The 18,708-nt window shown below is 36.7% G+C and overlaps 1 protein-coding gene across 4 annotated transcripts in view; it reads right to left on the bottom strand.

Moving 5' to 3' along the window:
• Nucleotides 1–3,803: 3,803 nt before the first annotated feature.
• The window catches only part of LOC125061209 (alpha-1,6-mannosyl-glycoprotein 2-beta-N-acetylglucosaminyltransferase-like), a 44,224-nt gene continuing 29,319 nt past the window's right edge, over nucleotides 3,804–18,708 (bottom strand). For 2 of the 4 annotated variants that reach the window (XM_047666461.1, XM_047666462.1), the window contains 8 exons: nucleotides 14,282–14,425; nucleotides 13,056–13,153; nucleotides 11,991–12,136; nucleotides 10,580–10,740; nucleotides 9,828–9,956; nucleotides 6,897–7,114; nucleotides 5,715–5,894; nucleotides 3,804–4,287 (listed from right to left, as the gene is read on the bottom strand). In XM_047666461.1, coding sequence (XP_047522417.1) covers nucleotides 4,218–4,287; nucleotides 5,715–5,894; nucleotides 6,897–7,114; nucleotides 9,828–9,956; nucleotides 10,580–10,740; nucleotides 11,991–12,136; nucleotides 13,056–13,153; nucleotides 14,282–14,425 — 1,146 coding nt within the window. In that variant the 3' untranslated portion in view covers nucleotides 3,804–4,217. The remainder of the gene's footprint in view (nucleotides 4,288–5,714; nucleotides 5,895–6,896; nucleotides 7,115–9,827; nucleotides 9,957–10,579; nucleotides 10,741–11,990; nucleotides 12,137–13,055; nucleotides 13,154–14,281; nucleotides 14,426–18,708) is intronic. The other 2 variants (XM_047666463.1, XM_047666464.1) reach the window with 1 other exon arrangement.

Below are 18,708 nucleotides of genomic sequence, written 5' to 3' on the forward strand. Positions count from 1 at the left end.
TGATTACTGTTATTAAACACAAAATTTATTTGAATCTGTAAAATAACAGCTTTTTGTGAATTACGGCGATTTTATTATTTGCTCGACGACACAGCGAAACTATTTAGCCATTATAGGAAGTTTAAAAACCTGTTACAAACTTTATGACAGCTGTCAAAGTCAAATGATTATTCCTTATCTGTGATTTTGAAGTTGGTTTTGTTGATGTTGGTAAAAAATTTCATTTTAATAATGCGTGTGTTTCATTTATAAAAAATATTGATCATATGTGTATTGTTTTCTGATTTATCGCGGTTTGTTTAAAATTGCTATCATATTGTTTTGCTGACTGTACAATTGTGTAGTGATAAGTGTTCCATGTATAAAAATAGTGACTTAGTCATTTTGATGTTTCTTTTTCTCTTTAATATTGGGTAGAGAAAGAAATAAAACATTCAATTAAATGAAAAATGTGTTTTATTTGCCTTTTTATTTCATCTATGTTACGTCGTTACCCTATGTCATAGGAATAAGTCACTGAAATGCAATGGCGGTCTTTTGAACTACTGAACCGGACAATTTTTTGATGAATTTAGATTAAAAATTGTACTATAGGAGACGCTGTAATCAAGCAATCTAAGAGAAATTGAGGATTTAAAAATAAAAATCTGATTAAAATCATTCATTTATTTCGTTTTGATACAAATATGATTAAGATAACAATAGTGCATGAATGTGCTGTCACACTGATTATTCAAATGCTAAAACATCTCACTATAAATGTATAAAAACTTTTTAGTTAATTTCAAATTTTACCAATTTCAAATATCTCAATAAATATTAACTATGTTACACCGAAAAGCGATTTTGGATTTAATCTACGACATAAATTAGCAAGAATGACAATTTCGTGTCTATTTTTATTTTGATCATTAAGAGATAATATGACATCAGATCGGGCTACGCGCCCGCGCATAAACTTTTTGTATGTTGAAATTGATTTAAACGGCCACGACGCTTTACGGCCCGATCATCAATCATATTTTTACAAATGTCAACAATCACAAATTACTTTTAAAAACAGCATTTGTGTGCAAGTTTTTGCGAAAAAATCTTTCATTTATTCTTTTAAATAGCTGTCACAGTTAAACAGCTATTGATATTGCAATTTATAGTCTATGCTTGGTATATATAAGATTTAGAGCCGAAACTTCAAAGTATAACTTTCGTATTTCTAAAACGTAATATTTGACATCCGGAAGACTCTCGACAGTTGCCTTATACTGTTACCTAAATCCATATATCTCTTTTCATCGCAGCATAAGCATAATATGACAGAAAGAAACAAATGACCGCTATTAACTAGACTAGGTATAGCGTTTATGAATTTATGAAACAAATACTGTTTTTAAAATAATTTTACATTTTTGTCGATTTTATAGTTGAATTTTTAATATATCAACGGAAAATCTAGGCCATCATGGAACGTTGCATTGTGCAAAATATGTAATATTATTATCAAATTAGCCCACGAGAGCTTTATTTTTGAAATATCACCAAATATTGTAAATTTTTTAGAATTTTCAGTGTAAAAAAATTTAAACAAAATTGCATTATAATTTCTTTGGTTTTAATTAAAAATACTTAAAACTGTATCAATAATCGAATAATACAAATAAAAATACATTAAAATCTTAAAAACATAAACACTGACTGATTTCCAGAGTGTATAAAAATACTGTAGTCTCAATATAACCTCAAAAAATTATGGAGATCACTTAATACGAAAACACATCGAATACGTAATATTTTGAAGTCTGTTAAAATACCTTTACGTTATATAATAATATGTATAATGCCAGTTACATAATTTGATCAAAGATTTCATTTGACAAATGAAAATAACAGTAAATTCATATTTATTTATGAATGTTAAATGGATACATTCTCAAGCCAATTACACTGAAATTAAGAATTTAAAATTGAAGGTAACATTTAAAGCCGAGAACTTTAGTGACGTCAAGTTAAATTTGACAGATACTTAGCAGTCTCGACTCAGAATACCACCTATAAGTCATCTTTGTAAACAAAACATGATTGTTAATTTTTTTGTATCTTATACACTCCGCGCTAACTCAAGTAAGTACAATTACGCTTAAACTAAAAAAAAACTAATCACAACTTGGCCGAAACTTAAAACTAAACTCGACATGAGCCGATACTTTTGACTGTGATATATAAAATCGGAAGAGTATTTAAATTTATTTAGCCAATGGGGAATCTCAGTATGGTTATGTTGGATATAATTGCATAGAGAAAGTATAATATATATGTGTTAGAAACAGAGAACAAGCTTGTATTACATAGATTTAACAGTATCTATTCGAATTTCGCACACATTATCTATATTTTATCTCTGGGAAAAATAACAAGCTTGTCATTTTTTGACAATTAACATTGACAGTTGACTCTGTATTGTCTACGTCCTAGTGGTATTTACAATGCATAAAATCAACATCAAACATAATGCTTAATACGTATTTGTTTCTCGATTACCGATTTCTGTCAGCTTTTAAAATTATTTATAAAAAATTTAATAAAATTAAAAATTCAGTCAAGGAATTCATCTAACATTACCGATGTTAAACTCATATCAGCCCCAAGGCTGTATATTAGGTACAATCGTTTAAAATTGAACATTTGTTAAATGCTAAATGCGTTAATAAAGAAGATTGAGAGCATGCCAAAGACCTTACAATAAATGACGTGGAAACACTCAAAAGTTAAAATCAAAATGGGCCGGTTACATTGCCTGCTTTTGTGATGACAGATGGGTCTAGAAGAAACACCCACCAGAAACCAGGGAAGATGAAATAAAAGACAGGGGGAAGGATTGGAAAAATATAGCGAGGAAGAGGAAGAATTTGGATCCTTACTCCGTCGGACTTCTAATGTTAAAATGACATGGATTTAATGTAATCCTGATTATATAGTACTCGAATAACGGCATTTTTTATTTAAATGCTAAATATTAATGGATTTCACTGCTAATCGCCCTTCTATTAAATTTTTTCTTCTTTCATTTTAATTTCTCACTCTTCCAGGGATAAATAAATAAAATAGTTTAATTAAAACCGTATTTTTGATATCTAATAAAATAGAAAAGCTTTCAGAAATCATCAATCAGTTACTAAGATTTGTTATAATATCATTACTATTATGTTTACGACTAACTATTAGGACGAATACATAATGCAATTCCTTAATTCATAGAAAAATATTCAGAGTATTATTAGACAAAGTAATATTTAGACAAAGTTTGCGAGCACTCTTGGCCGTTTTAATGAGTTAAGTGGTCTGTGCAATGGTCCTTTCATCGCGTATCTAAACTCTCGAAAAGTAAGCTTATCAGGAGCTACCATGGCTTAGGGAGCGTTCAAGTATTACGTAACGTATTTTGGAAGGGGGGAGGGGTTCCTTTTGTAAAACGTTACGATGCGGGGCGGGAATTAAATTACGCGTTATTAAAATTCAAAAATCATTTATTCACGTAGGTAACACAATGTACACTTGTGATTCGTCATTAAAGAAATAAATATTAATGCTTCTAATTTTACATTTACTGCCAGTTCTCAAATCAAGGGCGTAGAACGGAAGAGAAGAACTGGCAATAAACTCTCCGCCACTCTTTTTAATCGCCATGTTTTTTTTTTTTTTTTACACAACGTTTGTAAGGTGCTGCATTGTTAATATTACATTGTTAATATTTTATTCGACTTACACCACATAATAGTAACTAAAGAGTCACTAGGTGGTCTAAAAACGTTTTACTATACTTGGGTACTGAAAAAACGTTACGGTGAGTTACATGGGGGGGGTCAATAATCTCCAAAAATTGTGTTACGTAATAATTGAACGCTCCCTTACCACTCTACCCCGTCAAGTTAAATACAGCTGGTAGAAAAACCAAGACCAAGGCAATGTGTGTGTGTGTGTGTGGTTAGAAACTTATTTATTCCTGATTTTCGGGAGACTTAAAATAAAGAGATTTTGGATATAGAAAGTTAAAAGTTACTGTATACATATAATAAGTTGACGGAATTTGAAGGTAGACGAAGAATTTTATATAGATAATGTTATAATATAATTCACGCTTTGTTCATTAAAATTTATATAAACATAAATAAAATACCTGTACCAATTATAAATATGCGTTGCTAAAGGAAATGGCCGATGTTTTATGCGTAGTAGATGTATTTTCTGAATTGTCGCCCAATTTTTGTCATATTTGTGCATAGTTCTTGGTCACTGAAATATAAAAATATTATTAGATAAACAGATAGATTAGGTAAGGGCAACATCAGTTGGTGCTTTCCTCAACGAATAAGTATCGCAATACAGCGAGGAAATGCTGCCAGCATTAAAGGTAAAAATTCAAAAAATTCAAAAATCATTTATTCACGTAGGTAACACAATGTACACTTGTGATTCGTCATTAAAGAAATAAATATTAATGCTTCTAATTTTACATTTACTGCCAGTTCTCAAATCAAGGGCGTAGAACGGAAGAGAAGAACTGGCAATAAACTCTCCGCCACTCTTTTTAATCGCCATGTTTTTTTTTTTTACACAACGTTTGTAAGGAGCTGCAACTATTACACCATGTTCCACATGACATTTTAAGTAATTAATAATAATAACATAAATAAAAACAAAGACTTGTCCCCTATCAGCAGGAGGCATGGTGAAATAGGAGCACGCACTTACATTCTCGTGGGAACAACACGCAAACACATAGTCGAAATAATTAACATCACCGCATACACGAATTCAAGTACGACCAGTCACCACAAGTAGCACCCGTTCACGAGTATGACGCATGGCCAGCCATCGGCCCCCTCGCCATATTTTAGGGAGAGAGACAACCCGACGCATGGACGCCGCCACAAGCAATAAACTGCCACAGGGACCAAACTTTTAAAATTTGTTTCAATTCTCTATTTATTCATTTTTAATTATTATTATGTACGTTAAGAGTATTCAACAATTGCAGCGATTTTTACATAAAGTAATTAATTATTAAGATTATTAAATGTCCAGTTATATTGTTTCGTACTTTTGAGATGGTCACACCAACTTGTATTATATTTAGACATGACAAGTCTGCCAAATGTCAAGTTATCGTGTGGTAGAAATGGAATAAATGTCAATTGTCAACGTTAGTGGTATTGCGTCGTTCATTAAATAAAAAATTAGAAAATACAAGAAACTGACAAAGCTTAGAATGAAGTTATCTTAATTTGGACATAACCAGAGCAGTGTTCCCCATTCTGGCCGAACTACGCTCGCCAAAACAGCCCGAGCTGGCCAACAGCGAGATTCCATTCAAAAAGAAAAAAAAACAGAGCAGTGTTTGTCGTGCGACTCTCATCCCTGAGGTTGTAGGTTCGAGCCCCGGCTCGACCACCACCGAAGACCACCAATGGACTTTCTTTCTATGTGCGCATTTAACATTTGCTATAGCATTTGATATAGCATCGTGAGGAAACCGACATGTCTTAGACCCAAAAAGTCAACGGCGTGTGTCAGGCACAGGAGGCTGATCACCTACGTGCCTATTAGTTTGACAAATGATCATAAAACAAATACAGAAATCTGAAAACCTACAAAGGTTGTAGCGCCACTGATTTATTTTTTATTTTATTTATTGAATTTTTGGATGATATTTGACTTACCGTATATCCCCCCACCCCCCATTCCCCTTGGTAAGTTTCTTGTTATGTTTGGCGCCTCCTGCGGTAATTGTAGCGATAATTCTCGACGGGAACATATATTTCTTTGCGTTTTGTAATAGTTTCTGTACTTTGCTTATAACTGTGGAAGCATTGCAGTTCGATTTCTTATGATGTATCCCACTGGAAAATAATGTTTGACATGACTTTGACATCACCGTTTTTGACACAATATAGAAAATACTTGGAAGCACTGTAATTGTCCCTATCGTTATATGTTTATATATTAATAGATACGGTCTAAGATCCCGATATACAACGACCTTCACCGAGATGCTTATTTAATGAAACGTATTTTATATTTAATTTAATATGTCAATAAATATAATCCATATGGGTCGCCTAGCAAATTTCAGTCCAGAGTATGTTTAATTAATATTTAAAAAAAATTTTTTTTTATAATTTGCATGTAGGTAGTAAATTTTTTTAATTGTTTTCAATCAATATTATATAATAAGCATCTCGGTGAAGGTCGTTGTATATCGGGATCTTATACTAATAGAAAGAATACATCATTAAGAAGAACAACTATGCAGATGTTACAATAAAAAAAAACATAAGTGGAAATGGAGGGGGAAGAGAAACAGAAAAGTGGAATAAGAAAGTACTAAGCTGGTGCCCAAGGAAACGAAAAAGAGGAAGACAAGAACATGGATATACCAGATTAAGGAAACATCAGTACATGGGAGAGAAAGGCACAGTGTAGACAGGAATGGCGGGATGAGGATTTACCAGAAAAGGGCACCTAAAAAGAATGAGATAGACATATTAATATGTGTTCAAGCGTAAAAGTATCTGAAATAAAAGGCTATTATATATATCATTATATAGGTGTATTTAAGAATCCATATTTTTTTATTAAAATTGATCCAAGGTCAATCTTATCAATTACATGACGTCAAAACGACGCACCCTATGCAGGCCAGAGACTAGGCACATTTAAAATTGCTTATAAAAACTGGGTCGATGTTTGAACACAACGCTATATCCATAATAAACTTGACTAACATATACTTTAAGCTGAAATAGTGTATTAACCTCAAATCTTATTAAGACTATTTTAATGGATTTGGAAACTGAACAAAATACAGACACTAACAATCCATAGATAATAAGTTCACTCACCATTCCCCAATATGAAACACTCTCGGTCCCTTACACAAAATAACTTTGAATTTCTCCCGGCCAGGCCGGTTTTGTGATAAATGAAGCAGAGAGTAGTCCCAATTGTAATCGTCATACGCGCAGAACTGTTGTTCTAACTCCATTATATTATTCCACACTGTTTTGTTGAAAACCATTCCCATATTATGCATACTTGAGTGCCAGGGAGTTATTTCGACCTGAAAAGTAATGAAACGTCAATCAAGCAAATTGGCGGGAAAAACGTCAAACTCTAGAAATGGCGGTCTAGGAAGAACTAGTTGATGAACTTGAGAACGATGTTAAATTGGGTCGACAAATCAGTACTATCATGCTTTTTTTAATATAAAGTGTTACTAAGGTCTACGTTTAATAATTATATGAAAAATGTTACAGCGGTGACGGTGACGATCCGAATATTAAATTTTTCGTACAACTATTTTACGCTGTGCTTAACGGTAAAAATTTGTCATATTTTTTTTTAAATTTCTGCACGACCATGGATACAAGTCCTTTAGTCGGATGCCAGATTGTTACGACAATATATTTTTTTAAGAGATTATCTATTATTGTGTAATTAAATTGATATTTCATGTTAAATTATTATAATGAAAAAGAAATTTAACATTATTTTCAAGTATATTTCCTAAACTAGTGCTATTTAGAGTCGAGACTTATTAAATATGATTTCCATGTCAATACAATTTTGACACAAGCTAGTCATACTTAGCGTGAAGTCTAGTTTATGAACATTACTAATTTCTCTACGCTTTTCTTTATTAAATGAATAAAATAAAGAATAAACTAATTAACGCTAAAACTATACAAAAAATATTCTATTTACAATTCATACAAATTGGTGCAAAATTCAAGCTAAAGCATTATACAGCGCAATACAGCTTAAAACAGCATTAAAACTAAGCGTAACAAGCACACGTGCTAACGGCTATTACGACTATCGGATTTTACGACCAAATATGAGTAGTCCCTTCGATGTCGTTATAACAGATTTTGACTGTATATACATAGCATAATCATTATAATGATACTTACTGCAATTTGTAAAATAATCAAACGGATGCTTGCATGCTAATTATAACTTTACATTATCTTATTACTAAAAATACAAAGAACAAAGTAATATTGAAACAATATTTCTAAGTGTAACTTAAAGATCAATTCCAAACAAAAATTTCATTGAATTATGGCAACTCTTTAGCTAACAGATACGGAATTTCAGCTGAAGCTAATTTTAAAATAAAAAATCCTTAATATTCGGCTAAACACAATTAATTTAGTGTCAATAAATTGAACAATTCTGTGAATTAACACTTATATCTGTTGTCTATTCATAATTTTATTTACTAATCAACAGATGGCGCTGTGCATGTGTAATAGGCGATAGCAAAACAACGCCATAGAAATGTATAGTGTTTAGAATTTGATAGGATTTTTCGGTTTTTAGTATAGTTCATTGAATAAATCATTCTCTTTGGTTAAAAATGTAGTAGATTAGATTAGTACATGTGTTTGTAAACTGTGTGGGTAGTTCAATTTAGTCAATTGATCGCCCCCGTACCACCCTGTATTAGCAGGGTGCGAACCTTCACACTAACCGAAGGGGGCATACGCCCCAAACAGGCTTAAGCACCCCCCTGGCGAGGGTGCAACAAGATCCGAAGTCATTATCAAGTTTTTAGTATTGTTCATTGTAATTAGTGTCCCTCTGTTTGATAATAGGACTTTTACAAATGTCAGTAAACTACGTTAGGTTATATTCGTTCAACTGTAATTGTTTAAGTGTGTGGGTAGATCAATTTACATGCTACCCTCTTTGCTATCAATTTAGTAAATAGACCGCCCCCGTACCGCGAACCTTCACACCACAAGAAGGGGGCATACGCTCGGAACGGGCCGTAATACCCCTCTCGCGAGGTTTAGACAACTAATAACTGTAGTTTCATTCACAACAGCGTCATACGTTAGGTTATTTGATAATCTGTAATTGTTATATGCTGTGTGGGTACTTCAATTTACACATGTCTACCCTCATTTACATTCTATGATAATTTACTATGGTAGGAGTCTACGTTAGTTATAAGAGAAGGTCGTCCACTACACCTTTGTGGAACAAGAGTCTGGACAGAAAGAGAACCGTGGTTGTATGAACTGATGTAATTTATTCACAAAAATTTCAATTATTAATGAAGGTCAAATTATAATGAAAGTGTTGCCAACAATAACACGATTATAGTTAAGTTTATCTTAATTCTTGGTTCTCTTACCGCATAGACTAGCTCCTCTCAAAAAGCCATTTTAGTAGGAAGCTGTTACATTAAAAATTTCTTAACGATATTTTCAATTTGCCACCAATCCAAATTATCTATTTTACAGATTATATATTTCAATGCAAAACGTATTCGTTAGCATGCTTGCAGCTGTGGTAAGGGAGCGTTCAAGTATTACGTCACACAATTTTTGGAGATGATTGACCCCCCCCCCCCGTGTAACGCCCCGTAACGTTTTTCTGTACCCAATAGTAAAACGTTTCGTGACTCTTTATACCTAAAACTTACCATTATGTGGTGTAACGTACTGGAAAGTCGAAAATAATATTAACAATAACGCGTAATTCAATCCCCGCCCGCATCGTAACGTTTTACAAAAAGAACCCCCCCCCCCCCCCCCCCCTAAAATTCGTTACGTAATACTTTAACCTTCCCTAATTTTAAAAACTTAACTATGATTAAAACCGCTATATTCAAATCATAACCAAACATTTTGATAATTTGTCAAGCTTTTGAAATTATTAGCGATATCTGAAGGCCCTTTTGCGACTTTTAAAGCTTTTAAACAATTGATTATCAACGAAATGTCAAAATGGCCTTCGTGTTAGTCTGTGGACCCAGCTACCTTTTGCGTAGTAGAATACAGATTTGGGTAAACTTGGTAGTTCCATTGTGTCTCCTGAAGTCTCTTTCTTCTCTCTTCGTTTATTGCTCTCACTTGTTGAATGTAATTTAGGTTAAAATTCTTCTTTCTCTGTGGCAAGATTAATGTTCCAATCTTCAGGCACAACAATGTCAACAAATTTGATACGAAAGTAGTAAATCCAATTATTACAATTAAAAATATAATAACAATGCAAATTAAATTAATGCTGTGTATTTTAGATATTGTAGAGTTGCAAATAAATTAAAACGCTTAGTTTTTGGTGTTACGCGGTGTATATCACAAAACAACTACAAAAGCGAACATAAAAGCGTGTAATGTCAAATAAAATATTTAAAAAAAACGTGTGTGTACTTATGTACACGCGTTAGAAGTTATACTTCTTTGGCGTAACAAGATAAAAATCTTTTCAAAAAATTTATTTTACGTTTGTAGAAAAAACGACACTAACAATAGAAAAACACAAATGTTGACTGTAGCTAACTTCAGGGTGTCGGTTTTTTGTGACGGTGTGCGCGCGAATCGTAAATTTTTACTCTCATCATTTTTCCCTAACTTAAAAGAAGTATAACTTCAAAACTCAAGAACACATATATTAATCATTTTCGACTTTGTATTAACTCATTAACAAAAATAAAACATAACGGCGTTGTGTAGTGTCAAAAACGTGTAAAAAACTGTCAACTGTCAAACGTCAATTGTCAAAAACCTACCTTATCTGTGTTACTATGATACTGGTATGTCTTCAAGTACGTGCCGAGGCAGAGTATTTCGCACTGCGGGCATGTTTTATCAGCTGTTGCACGCAGTAAATGGAGCATGTGGATAAAATCTTCGGCTACATAATGGTCTTCTTCTAGAAAGACTACCATGCCTGGAAAAAGATTTTTGTTAAATATGATAAAATGTAAGTTTTCGTCGAACTTCGATTTTGTTCCCATAGACTGGATTCACACGGCATTGTCCTGCACGTTTTCTTTGTATTCGTTTTTTTGACGTACTCTCACCCGGGTGTTCACACCGTAGATTTTCATTCGTGTAAAATACGAATAGCCGCAGTCTTCAGACAGTTGTCACAGTGAGCGAGAACGAGACAGAGCTATATTATGTGCCACTGCAAACCGAATACGTTAAAGTTTATTCGATTTGCTTGACAAGTCCGTTGAGTATTCGTTTGAACGTATAAACGGTGTACGATTTTTGCAGTACAAACGCCGTGTGAATGGGTCTATGTACAATACATGTGCCACTATTTGTTAAGACGTATACTGCAAAAAAACGTGCAGTGCCGTGTGAACCCAGTCTTAGGAGTAGTGACTCTTGGGCCGTGGGGTTCAAGTGCACGCGCTAATTAAAGATTTAAGTTGGCGCCTAGTAGATACTACTGGTGACCCCAAAGCTGGTGCTTTCCTCGCTCAACGAATAAGTATCACAATACATTGAGAAAATGCCAGGACCAAACATTTTAAATTTGTTTTAATTTTCTATTTATTAATTTTTAATACGATGGGTCAAGAAAATTGTAAATTACTTTTTATTTGTGTGTTGGAAATATTGTGTTTATTGTGAGTCGCTGATATTTATTATTTTATTACAAACATAAATTTTTAAATTTATCTTTTTTTTGTTTGTCAATTTATTTATTTATTTATAAAAGCTTGCCAACGCTTGGCACACTAATACATTGACAGAAGAACACAGTTTTCAATGTGTCAAGCACTTACAGGCAAACATAGCATACAAGAAGTAATAAAATTAATTAATCAAAACAATAATAAAATTTAAACAAACACTAAACGAAAATCGCTCTCAAAGTCTGAGGTGAGCAACTATGGATGTCCAGATCCAGCTCGTTTAACAGAATGCTCAATTTGGACATCGGTGAATTTCGGCCAAAACGCGTTCTCCGGAAAGGAGGGTCAACCTTTTTAAATTGTGAAATTTCAACAGTGGTATCCGATAAGTTTTTTTACAGTTGACATTATTGTGTCTACCCTCGATACATATTAGCGATAATATAACCATATTATTAGACTCTACAGTTAATTCTAAGACCCATAAAGCAAAAAGTGTCTTTTAAACTCCTATAGAACAAGGATAGCCCAATGAAAGATATTGGCTTACCAGTATGTCCAGCAGTGGATTGCAGCTGGTTGAAGATCCTGTTGGCTTTCCACCACCAATGATGTTTTGTTTGCGTGTACTTCGCCTCACGATAGTGACCATGCAGGTCAGGGTGCAACGCATTATTGCATTTTAGTTTTAAAGCTCTGAAAACATTCTTAGGTTATACCAGTCTCAAATTTGTAGATTCCGAGACCTAAGTTTCATTAAACGAAGACATTTGACAGCACAGACACGACACAGTATATCGTAACATATCACTTGAGGAACAGTACCCCTTTTAGTACGTTATTTATTATTTATTGATTTAATTTACACTTCGTTGCATTAAAAAAAATAGCATCTAATATATAAAATTCTAGGGTCGCGGTGTTTGAAGTTAAACTCCTCCGAAACGGCTTGACCGATTCTCATGAAATTTTGTGTGCACATTGGGTATGTCTGAGAATCGGACAACATCTATTTTTCATCCCCCTAAATGTTAAGGGTAGTCCACCCCTAAAGTTATTTTTTTATGATACAAAATTAAAAAATACGTATAACCCTACATTTTGAACTCTACGATCAACCCCTATTTTTTTACTATAGTAATTTTTATTGAGCTAAAATAAGTTTCCTAAAATTATATACATGGCAAAACGACGTTTGTCGGATCAGCTAGTAATGCATAAAAATTCTAAGGGATGCAACGGGCGCCCTTATGGCTAACAAGCGATCTCTTCCAGGCTTTCCTTACTAGGGGAAAAACTAAAAATAAGATTAGTAAAGTGTAAGATGTGCTTAACCAAATGTTATATAAAAAAAAAAATAGAACCGTAATCTAAAGTAATACAAAAAAACTAATAAAACAAAATAAAAACTAAAAAGCCAATATCACGGATTCATGAATGGCGATGAAATACAAAAGAGAAGTAACGATTGAGCAGGATAGGATGGTTAAGCAATGTTTATGCAGTAGAGTTTTTAAAGATGATAGGTAGCTAATCGTATGGACTAGGAGTAAATATATTCCCGCTGTATTTAATGGAGATGTAAATTTATTTCGGGAGCGTTAATAATACTCACTGTTCTAATTTGGAGTCCCTGGGACAATCGTTTGGGTCCATCCCGGGAAACTCATTTGGATGCGTTTGTATTGAATACGGGTAAAATACTTGCATTACCTGAAATTAATTGATTACATACATTAATCTATACTAATATTATCAAGAGGAAAGATTTGTATGTAAGTATGTTTGTAACTGGCTCAAAAGTGGACCGATTTTAAAAACTCTTTCACTATTTGAATGCTACATTATCACTGATTAATATAGGCTTTAATTGCAAGAAAAAATAATGTTACCCAAGGTGTAAAAAAAAGGTCCGTGTACTTATGTACGCGCGTAAGAAGTTGTACTTCTTTGGCATTATTAAAAATAGTTTTTGATTCAATGCAAATAATTAATTACAATTAAATAATCAACGACTGGAAAAGGAGTCATTATAGTCAATAAAGTTCAGTTTACATTTGAAAAATTAAACGAATAAATATTTATTATTATTCTCTTACATTAACTGTAACATAAATTATATTATTATTCGATTGTTGTTTTTAAATTATGTCCAATGCCGTAGCATCTTCCGTGGGCAACTTCATTCTGTTAATTTTGTGTAACGGTGCGCGCGCATCGTAAAATTTCACTATCATCAATTTTTCATAACGCGCCTAAAGAAGTATAACTTCAAAAATGCCTATAAAATATCTTTAATCGCGTGCGCTACGAAAACTATTGATAATAGAACAAAAAAATGTTCCACTTTACTAAATAACTAATAACATATCAATCTCCAAAAAAAAAAAATATAAAAAAAATGTCCAGACGTGCGAAGCCGGGACGGGCCGCTAGTGTTAAATACAATTGAAAAATAATTGAATTTTAATTTGTTTTTTACTAAAGCTTTTTAATCATGTTTCTTCTTAGTGACGGAGTAGGTATGTATAAAGTTTAGAAGCATTATTAACTTACAGTATACGTTAAGTGTACATATGAATTCAAGAACCATACAAAGTAATGCTTTTTCTTCCTTGCTTTTACAAAACATAATGGGAGAATGTTGTGATTTTTTTTTTATGTAATAGGAGGCAACGCGCAGGAGGCTCACAATGCCAGAAGGCTCGCAAGTGCGTTGCCGGCCTTTCAAGAATTGGTACGCTCTTTCCTTGAAGGACCCTAAGTCGTATTGGTTCGGAAATACTTCGGTGGGCAGCTGGATTGAAAAAATGCTTTATGATTCCTTGTTGGTACACTCACCTTGGTAAAATCTATGCTCCTAACTAAACTATTAATTTCTTCATCATAATAGTCATGTGAAAACACCAGTAATGTTCTGTCTATGTCTTTCGCCTGCGCAAGCGACACTATCAAATGCCGTAGGTAAGTCAGACGTGTGTGCACCTGAAAAATATTAATTTTATTAATTTCCCTGAATCCCTGAACGAACGGAGTTCTCTAGTCTGTGTTTCGTATACAAATTAGCAGAAACCTCTTACAGAATATTAACATTGTCCCTTATTTATTCCAGTACGAGCCAAGGTTGTACATTTTGCTCACTCAGGCTTTCTTAGTTTTATAAGCGTGGCAATTTCCTAAATTGACGGAGAAACGCCCCGAGAGTATAGCCAGGCGTAGGCACTCTCTTCAACTGTTACTTTTTTTTTTTTTTTTTTTTTTTTTTTTATGTAATAGGAGGCAAACGGGCAGGAGGCTCACCTGATGTTAAGTGATACCGCCGCCCATGGACACTCACAATGCCAGAAGGCTCGCAAGTGCGTTGCCGGCCTTTCAGGAATTGGTACGCTCTTTTCTTGAAGGACCCTAAGTCGAATTGGTTCGGAAATACTACTGTGGGCAGCTGGTTCCACATAGTGGTGGTGCGCGGCAAAAACTGCCTTAGAAAACGCTCTGTTGTGGAACGATGGACGTCGAGGTGATACGGATGGTATTTTGTATTTTGCCTTGACGTCCGATGATGAAACTTAGCTGCAGGTATTAGACCGAACAACTCCTCTGAACACTCTCCATGGTAAATGCGGTAGAAGATGCAGAGAGATCCCACATCTCTACGCAACGCCAAGGGATCAAGCCGCACTGAAAGTGACTGGTCGTCGACGATTCGAACCGCTCTTCGTTGAATACGGTCAAGTGGAAGGAGCTGGTACTGGGGAGCTCCCGCCCAGAGGTGAGAGCAGTACTCCATATGGGGCCGAATTTGAGCTTTATATAGTTGCAAGCGGTGGCCCGGAGTGAAGTACCGTCTCGCCTTGCTGAGCACACCAAGCTTTTTGGAGGCTAATTTAGCCTTTCCTTCCAGATGACCGCGAAACTGAACGTTATTCGATATGTCAACGCCCAGTATTCCGATGCTAGCTGAGGCTTTAAGGAGAGTGTCTTCAAAGAGGGGAGTAGCGACAAAGGGAGTTTTTTTAGCGGAAAACGCGCATACTTGTGTCTTCTTGGGGTTAAATTGGACTAGATTTAGTCTACCCCAGTCCGAGACTCCACGTAGAAGAGTTTCGACTTCAGACACAAGTTTGTTCCGGTACTCATCGACAACAGCCCGAGAAATACCTGCCCGGCCAGTGTAAAAAGTATCCCCAGTGCTGTCGTCCGCATAGCAATGAATGTTGCTAAGCTGCAACATATCATTGATATGCAGAATAAACAGGGTCGGGGATAGGACACAGCCTTGTGGGACACCAGCATTCACAGGTTTCAGGTCGGAGCATGCTCCGTCGATGACGACTTTGATGCTCCGATCGGCGAGAAAGCTGGAAATCCAGTTGCATAATTTCTCAGGGAGCTAGGCTGGAAGCTTCGAGAGCAGTGCTCTGTGCCACACCCGATCGAAGGCTTTCGCTATGTCCAAACTTACCGCCAGCGCCTCCCCCTTGGACTCAATTGCCTCTGCCCACCTATGTGTAAGGTATACAAGGAGGTCACCAGCTGAGCGACCACGACGAAAGCCGTACTGAGAATCGCTGATCAGCTGGTGGCCCTCTAGATACCTCAGGAGCTGGCTGTTAATAATGGTTTCCATTATTTTGGAGAACAAGGAGGTTATAGCTATTGGGCGATAGTTGGACGGATCAGAGCGATCGCCTTTTTTAGGGATCGGATGTATCGAAGCGATCTTCCAGCACTTCGGAACAGTGCCGAGCGTGTAAAGGTACCGGAAAAGGCGCGTTAGGACCGGAGCCAACTCAGGAGCACAAGTACGCAGCACAATTGGAGGGATGCCATCGGGTCCGCTCGACTTATGGATGTCCAAGGAAGACAAAGCTTTACGGATAGCACGTTGCCGGAATATAACTTCGGGCATCGTAGTATCACACCGCAATAATGTCGGTGGTTCCTTCCCTTGATCATCCAAAGTGGAGTTCGACGCAAAGAGACAGCCTAGAAGATCGGCCTTCTCTTTCGCGGTATGGGCCAGTGAGTCATCCTCCCTATGCAGTGGTGGAATTGAGGGCAGACAGAAATTCCCTTGGACAGCTTTGGCAAGAGACCAGAAGGCTCGTGTTCCCGAAGGGAGGTGGGCCAATTTCTCACCAAATCTGGCAATGTGCTCTGACTTTGCTTTAGCGATTTCTCGCTTGAAGGACCTGGAGGCTGAATTGTATGCTTTTTTACGTTCGCCGATAGTCACATCACAGGATGTCACCGCTTCTGCCCAGGCTTTAAAGCATTCACGCTTACGGCGCAAAGCCGCTTTGCAAGAACGCCTAAACCAAGGCTGGGACTTGCCACCGACCGGCACCGCAGAGAATGGAATAAAGAGTTCCATACCCTGCAGGACCACCTCGGCGACAGAGTCAGCGACGGCATCTGGAGTACTCGACGAAAAGCAAATGGGCCCCCAAGGGTAGGACGCAAAAAAAGACCGCATCCCATCCCAATCTGCTGACTTATAGTGCCACACGCGGCGACAGCCAGTGAAGCTAGGCCGAAGAGGGCGCGTGAACGGCACAATGCTCCGGACCACACAATGATCTGATGAACCCAATGGCGGTTCAACAGAGACTTGGTAGTTCTCCGGATGTGAAGTCAGCAGAAGGTCCAACAAAGAGGGTTTATGACCATCCACATCTGGTATTCGCGTAATCGCAGGGACCATTTGCGTCAAGTCGTAAGCCAAAGCAAAGTCGTGAAAGGATCTTCCCGCATGATCGGTGGTTTCTGAGCCGAGCCAATCGGCATGGTGGGCGTTAAAATCGCCAAGTATCACGATTTCAGCGGTAGGAACCCTTTCGAGCAGGGAATCTGTAGCCATTTGGATGTGCTCAATGAGTCGGTCAGTTTCGGTATTTCCGCTATGGGACCTATACAGGCATGCGTAGAATCGCGGATGGTCATCGCAGTCTACGCGCAGCCAGAGGTTAGATAGGTCCCTTCCTTCAAGCGTCCCGAGGCGACGAGAACAGATATCCTCTCTGACGTACACGCAAACTCCCGCCCGCGGCACAAATGAATGTTCCAATTTGTACCCCGGGTAGGAGAGGTAGGAAGTATCAGCCGGGGGGGATATCTGAGTCTCGGTAAGAAAGAGCAAGGCCGGCTTCGCAGTCTCTAAGTGGTAGTGGACAGCGTTGATGTTGGAATTGAGCCCCCTAACATTTGTGAAGTCCACGGCGAGTGTGGACGGGGGTGCCTTTGTTAAATTGCTCCGTTTGCCCCGAGAACGATTAATGTTTTTACCGAGCGCAGAATTGCCCCCCCCAGAATACGAAGGGCAGCCTGTGCGTCCACCACCGGGCGCAGAGTGTCCCGGTGTTGGACGCCCAGAGGGGGATTCTCCATCGCGAGCGCGTGTGGTACCCCCCTGGGGTAGATTCTCTTTTTTCTGCACCTTCATATTTCATGGGGGGGGGGGAATGGGCTCCGGGAGTCTCTCTCACCGCACGAAACGCGAGTACAATAAGGTGAACTTATTGCATCACTTCACGCCGGTTTTCTGAGAGACAGTGGTACTGCCCCGGTCGTGCCTGCCCATTTGGCTGAAGCCCGAAGGCAACAGCATGGCACTCCCACTAGGAAGGGGTTGACTGATTGCGCTGATGAAATAACCTCTGTCACAGGTTATTTCACCAGTGGGCGATGGGGTCGTCACATCCCGACGCCAAAAAACATTGCATTCATTCGTTACATAGCAATTAACATTTCATTATTTCGCTTATATTCTATTGTTGTACGCGACTTAATATAACGTAAAACTAAAATCCTCTATTGTTTAAAGCACCCCGATTTCCCAGGAACCGTACGTTTTGGTCCTTCGAGCCGCAATGTTCAAAATCAGCAGAATCTAACAAATTCCGTCTGCAAAAAGCAACCTCAGAGTTCAGGCACCTCTCATTCGAATTGTTTTCGAATATAACAGAATAAACAGTATTTATCCGGAACTGTATATATTCAGTAGTGGGCTGATCAATTTGAATAAAAACGTTGTTAAGTGCCTATCTCATACCTAATCTGCTAGTATTTTTACTTGTAAAATCTAAAATTGAAATTCTAATTTTATTTGTATTTTAAAGTGGAACGCTTGCTTACTATAATTGTCATGTATATCAGAAAAGATAGCTTGTAACATATACTATTGTGTTGTGTACTCGTTTAAGAAAAAATATAATTACGTATATATTAACAATGCAGATTAGGTACCAACCACAATAGTTTTTTTTTAA

Source organism: Pieris napi, chromosome 23, assembly GCF_905475465.1.
Source record: "Pieris napi chromosome 23, ilPieNapi1.2, whole genome shotgun sequence".
In the NCBI taxonomy this organism is placed as follows: domain Eukaryota; kingdom Metazoa; phylum Arthropoda; class Insecta; order Lepidoptera; family Pieridae; genus Pieris; species Pieris napi.